Source organism: Trachymyrmex cornetzi, unplaced genomic scaffold (assembly GCF_001594075.2).
Source record: "Trachymyrmex cornetzi isolate Tcor2-1 unplaced genomic scaffold, Tcor1.1 scaffold25, whole genome shotgun sequence".
NCBI classification, from domain to species: Eukaryota; Metazoa; Arthropoda; class Insecta; order Hymenoptera; family Formicidae; genus Trachymyrmex; species Trachymyrmex cornetzi.
Window position 1 is genome coordinate 1086703 of NW_017297166.1, and position 9091 is coordinate 1095793.

General features: G+C 33.7%; 2 protein-coding genes across 2 annotated transcripts in view; one reads left to right on the forward strand and one right to left on the reverse strand.

Moving 5' to 3' along the window:
• LOC108761531 (methionine aminopeptidase 1D, chloroplastic/mitochondrial) overlaps positions 1-403 on the reverse strand; it is a 23134-nt gene extending 22731 nt beyond the window's left edge. Inside the window, exon 1 of the mRNA XM_018508135.1 lies at positions 386-403. The gene's annotated coding sequence lies outside the window, so the exon portion shown is untranslated. The remainder of the gene's footprint in view (positions 1-385) is intronic.
• Positions 404-1305: 902 nt separating this feature from the next.
• Positions 1306-9091, forward strand: part of LOC108761534 (uncharacterized) — an 11431-nt gene continuing 3645 nt past the window's right edge. The window contains exons 1-12 of the mRNA XM_018508139.1: positions 1306-1436; positions 1517-1758; positions 1821-2092; positions 2183-2424; positions 2507-2665; positions 2741-2858; positions 5592-5697; positions 5772-5997; positions 6703-6850; positions 7528-7820; positions 7886-8132; positions 8217-8912. Of these exons, the coding sequence (XP_018363641.1) occupies positions 1401-1436; positions 1517-1758; positions 1821-2092; positions 2183-2424; positions 2507-2665; positions 2741-2858; positions 5592-5697; positions 5772-5997; positions 6703-6850; positions 7528-7820; positions 7886-8132; positions 8217-8912 (2785 nt within the window). The 5' untranslated portion in view covers positions 1306-1400. The remainder of the gene's footprint in view (positions 1437-1516; positions 1759-1820; positions 2093-2182; positions 2425-2506; positions 2666-2740; positions 2859-5591; positions 5698-5771; positions 5998-6702; positions 6851-7527; positions 7821-7885; positions 8133-8216; positions 8913-9091) is intronic.

A 9091-nucleotide genomic window follows, 5' to 3' on the forward strand; every position in this document is an offset into this window, starting at 1 on the left:
CTGTCTAGGTTGCAACTTCTAAGCAGTTAGGATCCCAAGCGGATAGGATGACTTTTTTTTTGTTCGGGGCGGTGTAGCCCGAACCAATAGGTCTGTTTTCTGTGGCTAACTAGTGTACACTTTTGAAACTTAAAGTGAGATAGATGTACGTTTGACATTTGTTTAAAGCGAGAAAGAGAGTTCTAGGACAGTCTCGTGCAAAGACGTAGAGAATGGACTGCGCGATCCGTGTGTGAAAATGGTCGATAGGGATGAGAGAGAGGGACCGTGGCAGACGGCCATTTCTATCTCTTTCCATTCAATGGTGTAATGGGAGAGAGAATGAGAGGGAGATTGGCCATCTCCCACGGTCCTCTCTCTCATTATTGTCGACCACATTTGATACACTACTTAGGCCGGTATTCATAGTCGGTTCTTGTTTCAAGATCGTCTTAAGTAGTCTTAAGACGCTAATGCAGCTCTCTGATTGGTTCGTGACTTCTTAAGACTGTACTTAAGACGATCTTGAATATAAGATCTGACTATAAATACCGGCCTTAGATACGGATCGCGCGGTCCATTCTCTATGTCATTGGTCTAGTCAAGTCTAGTGCAGGAATAGAAAACAGACCAAATAAGCACTAATCTATACATTCAACTGTCTACATGACAGATCAATGATCGTGTTACGTGGTAAAGCTTAATCAACTTTAATGTTCAAAATCTCGATTCGCAAGGCAGTCTCGAACTTTTTTCCGTCAGATTCTTTCATCTTACGCAAAAACGCGTCGAATGAGCCTAATTTCGTCGAAATCGGAGATGACCTAACCTCAATAGTTGTCAACTTTAATGCTCAATATCTTGTTTCGCAGGACAGTCCCCGACTTTTTTCTGCCAGATTCTTTCATTTTACGCAAAAACGCGTCGAATGAGCCTAATTTCATCGAAATCGGAAGTAAGCTCTTCTGGAGAATTACCGAAAGCTATAAACCCATGTTTACGATACATAAGTTTATGATCAAAAACAAATGTTTTGTACATAACAAGAGTAAAGCAAGCTAGATTCATTTTGAATGAAAACGCGTTGAATGAGCCTAATTTCGTTCAATTGGGAGGTAAAAGGTAGCAATTCTAAATAAATACTTACCAATCAAAGTACGTGTATATAGCACTGCATTAAATCGATGTATCAGATTTCCTAACCTCAATAATCGTCAATTTTAATGCTTAATATCCTCATTAACGGGGCAGAGCGACGCTTATTTCTGCTAGATTCTTTTGTTTTGTGCAAAATCAAATTTTATTGATTTTTGAGCTGCGTATGCTAAACTGTATAATTATCAAAACAAAATCGAGGAATAAATTACCATCCAAAAGAAAAAAAAGAAATAAAAGGAAATTGGATACAAACACAAAGAGTTATGGAAGTGTTTCTTAACGCCTCAAAAACCGCGTTGGTAATAACTTTTTACACACAGTTTCAGAATACTTATTATTTTACATTCAATCTATCTTGTTTATTTATATTTTATTGTAGTCCCAGTTGTCAGTCTATCAAACGATTCGTGTCATTCTGGGGAATCCGACATGCGACTTGGATTCTGCTGTGAGTGCTCTGGTCCAAGGATTGTTGGAGTATAGTGATATCAAGAAACTTGGACTTACCGATGTCGCCGTAATACCAGTCATGAATATCCCAGAAAAAGAATTTCGTATTAAGACGGAAGTAGTTTATAGCCTGAAGTCTCATAACATCCCGCTGAACTTGGTAACATTCAGGTAAGTCCTAAGCTTCTGGAAAGCAATCTGAGCGTTATGCTATTTGATTATACTCTTGACAGAGATCAGATTGATTTGCAAAATATACAGAATGATGCCAACAAGAAACTGGAGCTGATTTTAGTTGATCATCATACACTTACCAATGAGGATTTCGAGTTGAAGCCTTCAATTGTGATGATCATTGATCATCGGCCACTGGATACAGTCTGGTCATGGCCCAATGTGCTGTTAAACATAGAAATTGTTGGAAGTTGTGCCACTCTTGTTGCACGCAATGTCCTACAGAAGAATCCTGATATTCTGGATACACAACTCTCGAGTCTCTTGCGAGGTAAATATTATTTTGATAATAGATTATTAATGTTGTGTGTGTGTGTGAACGTAAAACTTTTATTATATAATATCCAATATTTTTTTGCAGGTCCAATATTGATTGACACTTATAATATGTCGGATGAAGCTGGTCGAGCAACTGCTACTGATGTTGATATATTAAATGCTCTTGAGCAACTTGGTAGACTTGCATCTGACAGAACTGATATATTTAAAAAGATTATGCATGCAAAAACAGACATCAGTGAATTGACTCTTGAAGAACTTATGATTAAGGATCTGAAAGTAACGAATGGGATACCTCTCGTTGGGTTTTCCTTTTTAGTAGAGGTGCGATATTTGGAATTATTTTATTGATAGTGTGAATTAATTTTTTTAATTAATTTAAAGTATAATTTATAACAAATTTTAGGATTTTCTTGTTCGAGAAAATGCAAAAGAGGTTATTGAACAGTTTGCTAATGAAAGAAATTGCAACGTCGTTGTTCTTATCGGGCAGGATGTGACCAAGGAACGTGTATCTAGAGATATTGCAATCTTTTCAACATTATGTAATCAATTGGCGAACGATGTGAGCATGATTATCTAATATAATTGTTGTATCAAATTATTTCAGTATATACACATATTTTTATCTTATTTACAGATAATTCAAGCGTTGCTTGAATCTATTCAGCCATCTCTAAATCTCGAATTAATTAAAGAAATTCGAGAAGAGAAACATATTCTCTGTTTGTACAAACAAAGAAATGTGAAGGTAACACGTAAACAGATATTACCAATTGTACAGAAAACGACATTATTGCACGGAAATGAGAAAATATAGTATAAATACATAGACTATTGAATAAAAAAAAATGTTACAGAGATATAAAGTTCATTAATAAAAAAAATATTCGAGTACTCTTACATTCTCTAGAGTGCCTCTTTCATTACATAATGATAAATTTCCTGCTCCTTAATCATTAGAATTAATATACTAGAATTAATATACTTTGTGTAAATAAATATATATATGTATATACACACATATATATATATATATACATGTACGACAAATTTATGGTTTATGTTTGTTGTATTAACGATAAAATACTATAATTAAAATACATATTTAATATCCATGTAGATGTAGGGTATCTGTTCCTATTAATGTGCCTTTAAGCTAATTTACTCATTACTGAATTAACCAATAGAAATAAATGTCTTTAATGGTCTGGTTGGATCTTAAGTGCTTTTATAATTATATGTCAATTTATATACTATATATGTAATCCTTTAAACTACATGTCGAAATTATTTTTTGGTCTTGAAACGCAAATTGTACTAAACTATTGCAGTAATGAGTTACATTTGGTGCTTTCCAGCAAGTGACAGAGTGTAACACAGTGATTATGTCATCTTCGTTTAACATTAGCAAACAACAAAAATATAATGATTCACTGTGTCATCTGTGTCTCTTGCTGGAAAGCACCCATAGACTAGCAATTTAACGATTTGATGCTTTTTCACATCTTAGACCGATTTTAATAATGTTTAAATGATATTAAATGGCATTAATATTAATTGTTTAAGTTAATATTTCATAAATCCATTATTTTAATTGTACTTACAATTTCAATGTACACATAACGCTTTCAATTTCAATACAAAGTACACTAACCGGGACAAGCTCAAAATACGATATTACTGGACTCACATAAATTTCTTATAATTAAAAAAAAAATGTTTACTATACTTTAATAGTTAAAAAATAAAATATTATCTTTAGTATCTCGTATATATATTAATGATTCAATTTAAAAGAAAAAATACTTTTTCTTATCATTATGTTGATTTTTTTTTATGATTTATTGATTAAATACAAAGACACAATAATAAAGACAATTACCCTATATGAAATCATACATATTAATATATCGAATTGAATATATTAAATTAATAGCGCATTTTGTTTTAAAAAAGGTTGACGCATTTGGAGTTCATGGAAAGCTTTTGTCGATGCTCGTATTGTGGAAAAATATCTCGATTATCGGGAATTTTATGATTTTGCGCAGTGAAACACCACCGCTATCGCCATTGGCTGTCGGAACGTCACACCCCTCGGCGTTATCACGTATCACCCTGAAAAGTCCTTTCCTCCCGCGATATCGCAGTGTCCGTGGAGAGCAATGCCGCGACTATCAATCACCCCTCGTTCGCAAAAATGTTGCGGAGGTGTACGGGATCGGGATGCATCGTGAACACTACACAGTCATTTTGCATTGTGCGATAGAGACGCGAAAATGCGAGCCGAGTGGAGCAGTTAAAGCGCCAAACTCGACGAGCAAAAAGGGATTATTATTAACGCGACGCACGTGTTCCATTTAAAATTATGAGACAGACCTCGAAGCGTCAGCGGCTTCTGCCGAACGGTAAGGACAATGTGTAGAATGTTAAGGATCAAAGAGGGAATCTCTTTTCTGCTCAACGCGGGAATCTCTAACGATCTTTCTTGGAATGGAAAATCAGCCGCGTTCGGCAAAAGATAAAGAAGGGGTGGAAAAAAAGAAAAGAAATAAATTATGAAATACGCGCGAGAATTTTGCCCACTCGTGAAATAACGCATATTGATCGTTCCATACTTGTTGCGCAGAGACAACAGCCGGGTTAAGCTACGCCGAGTATCAACATCCCCACCCTGTGCGAGAGCGAAAAGCTGCATCATCTCGCGGCCGTCGCCGTTTCGTAAAATTGCATTTGTTCTTCTGGATATAGACAGCGCACCGCGCGGTGTTCTCCCTGCGAAAAAAACGGGGATGAGAGAGTACCTCGAGCTGTATTATGATTTATAAATGTGCTCGGAGTATCGGTACGCGCCGCGTTATCGCAACATATCATGGAGACCGTACGCCTTTTGATAAAAGTCCTAATACTGTTCAGCTGGTGCGCGAAGGGATTCATAATTGGGAACACTCTCGGTAAGTTGGCTTAGCGCTTCATTGCTTCGTTATCAACCTTTTCGTACGAATGGATAACATTTATTTTATAATATGTAGATGTTTTTATAGACCTCATAGGATTCGTATGATGTCCTTTGACACAAAATTTGCTGTCTCTCTCTCTCTCTCTCTCTCTCTCTCTCTCTCTCTTCTATCTTTAGATTCTTGAAAAAATTATTATTTGTACTCTTATTTAATTATCAAAGTTGACTAACGGCACATATAAATGAGATAATAAATAAGGTAATTTCAATAATTATGTTATTAATAATAACGACAAAGAAGCAATCCTAACTATAAATATAAATGTAAAATGCATTTTTTATAATTATTTATTCATATATAATTATATTTATTTTATTTATATAATGTTTACAGAAATAATTAAAAGCCAAGTTAACATTTAGTTTCTTGTCAAATATTCGATATTTATAAATATGTAAAGAATATATGTAAATTACATATCTGTACTTCAACTTTGAAATATTCAAAATGTAACGATAATTGTAATTTTAGAAAAATGCATTCTTCCACTCGGCATGGAAGAAGGAAAAATCCCGGATGAAGCAATCACCGCGTCCTCCAGTTACGAAATGAAATCCGTCGGTCCTCAAAATGCGAGGTACAGAAATTAACACGCGAAAATATGTATAATAACTATGTACAGCCATTGCAATGATGTACGAATATTTGTAGAATACGGCAGGAAAAGAACGGTGGTGCTTGGTGTCCAAAGGCTCAAATTAGTAGCGCCATACGCGAATACCTGGAAATCGATTTAACGAGAGACCATCTTATCACGTGGACCGAAACCCAGGGAAGATTCGGTAATGGTCAAGGTCAAGAATATGCCGAGGCATTTTTTCTGGAATATTGGCGGCACGAAAAATGGCATCAGTACAAAGATTTAAGAGGGAACAAGGTATGTCCGATTATTAATAAAGATTAATTTAAAACTATTCAATTAAGATTTAATTTATAAAGATTGAAATAATTTGTAATTAAAGATTTCGTAAAATATCGCTCTACAGACTTTTTGGAAAGATAAATTAATCTAAATTTAATTTCCTTAATTTAAGAATCAATAACTCTTAGAGTAATGTGTTATAAAAAAATAATAACTTTTTAAGATTAATTTATCGTATTGGCGGATCCAAAAATTTGTCAAAGGGAAAGCCATTGGCGCACAAGCGAAATTTTTTTTAAGTCAAATATGAAAAGAGAATATTAAATTATTATTTAAATTATTACATTGAAAAAATATTATTTAAATCTAATTCGTAAAACGTTTTATTTTAAATTATATATTAACAAAAAAAGAATAATATAATGAAATTTATGTTTTTTATATCTACGAGTTCTTTAAAAAATATTTTTGGAATATCAAAATTGTGATTAATTTTAGAAATATTAAAAAACATTTTGCTGTAAAAATATTTTTAAAAAAGAAAACTCTAAGGAAGGGGGGAGGGGGATAATAGCCCCCATGCCTTCCTCTCTCATGGATTCGTCAGTGATTTGTCGTCATAAAAAATGAATTTGTTCGAAAAAAAAAAGAATTTTTATAAAAACTCATCGAAAGCAGAAAATTTAATTATATTGACACTCCATTATATTTATATTTCAGGTTCTACGTGGCAATAGCAATACATATCTAGTTGAAAAACAGAAGTTAGATTTACCATTCGTAGCGAGTCGAGTGAGATTTGTTCCTTACAGTCAGCATCCTCGCACTGTGTGTATGCGTGTCGAGATTTACGGCTGTGTCTGGAATCGTGAGTGTTATACATATGCTATTTAATTTTACGTTTATTATATTTGCATTTCTCTCTCTCTCTCTCTCTCTCTCTCTCTCTATATATATATATATATATAAAGTTTTATAATAAAAATATAACAGTTTACTTTCAATCCTATGTTTACCTTGTATATGACACATTCCACTTTTCAAGGTTCATCCCAAAATGAACTACTTGGGATTTTTGAAATAATCTTGAAAACATATTAGTGCACATATTGTATAAAATTATATAGAAAATATAAGTATTATATGTCTTGCGTCTAAGAGGTTGGAGGTAATAGCTTTAAGAAATTTTTCTTTGTTTGACATTACACAAAGCATAAAATACTTATTTTTTTTTTACCTTCAATCTTATACAATGTACGCACTATCATGTTTCATAATCATTTCAAAATCATGTTTCATAATCATTTCAAGCAGTTTATTTTTAGGATCCTGATATGTGGAATGTGTCATACATATATAGATTCCTTGCTATAGTTTTGATCGTTCTCAATACAGTTTTAAATGCATCTAGTTTTTATAAAAACAATATAATTAGTAGCATTATAAAATTTAAAAATATTAGAAATTATATATGTAGAGAAATATGGATTTAAAAACACCAATGGATCGAAATAAATAAAGTATCTTTCATTGTTTATACAAAAGGCATTGCTAGTTATACCGCGCCTAAAGCTGATACAGATGGACCTAATGGGTGTAATGTTGAGGATACATCATATGATGGCATGGAAATTGAGAATTTAATGTTGAACGGACTAGGACAATTAACCGACGGCATAGTCGGTAGCGAAGTAGAAATCCTGGAATCCAATAGAGTAACCAACTGGGTCGGATGGCACGATCGAGATAATATAGAATTATTCTTTGAATTCCAATTTTCTCGGAAATTTAGAAATTGTACGATTCATGTGGCCAATCTGCCTGATTTAAATGTTGAGGTGCGTGATTCGATATAAATTTCTTAATGTAGTACCAAACTTATTTTAAATTCAACAATTTTTAGATGTTCTCGATAGTAAACTTTTGGTTTTCATCGGATGGCAAGGAATATTACGAAACGCCAGAAACGTTTCAAATGTTTAATGAGCCTAAGATAAACATTCCTAGTAGCAGTAATGAAAAAGAAGGCAAAAGCAAAAGTACCGCCTTGATATCTATTCCATTGCAATCAAGACTTGGCAAATTTGTTAAGATGGACATAAAACCTCAATCTGAATGGTTGTTGCTAAGCGAGATTTCATTTGAGACAGGTACAATTTGATTTCATTTGCTATTGATTTTATTACTATATATATATTCAAACTATATTCAAGATGTATTATTTTGTAATTTAGTTCCAGAAAAAAACAACACTGATGGAGCATTGGCACATTTGTCATGGATATATACAAATAGTAATGAGAATATATCCCAAATGACCAATCAGGATCAGATCGCGAGAATAAAACAGATCGAGGATAAAGAGATTAAAGGGGAGATTGGCGATCTAGAAATTGAAACTGATAATAAGGTTAGAGAAGCTGGCGATGGGAGGAAGATTAATATTCAACATGGAGGTACAATGATGGGAAAACCAAAAACTGACTCGAATGAAACAACGTTGGTGTTAAACGAGTCGAATTTAACGCCAGATGCCTTTCCCGTAAACAATTCGCCAACATATATTGGGCTAATCAGTGCTGCGTTGACTATAATTGTTTTTTTTTCGGGTTGTACGATCTTTCTGATAAAGCAGAGAGGTCGCAACAAAGTGGCTCTGTTACAAAAGCATACCGCGTTATTATGCGGCTCACCAGCGCCTGGTATCACGATCAATACGAAGGATATCAAATTACCCACACCGATCGTGGTAAACAATCTGTCGCAATCTCGACTATCGTTGAAAAGCAAAATTGCGTCAAACAATGATTACAAATTCGGTGATGGCGATTCGAGCGAGCAGCATAGTATTTATGAGAAGATTAATAAAATATCCCCGCAACCATATGTCAAATGTGAAGCGAGATCCAATTATAAAACAGAACATTTTGGTATGTATATAACATATCAATGACCGTTATTGACATTAATAATTAGTTCTAATATCGATCGTTTCCAATCACAGAAGCGGTTGAGAAACTTTATTTTGTTTAATACTAGAGATTCAAAGGCAACACACACACACACACACACACACACACACACACACACACACACACACACACACACA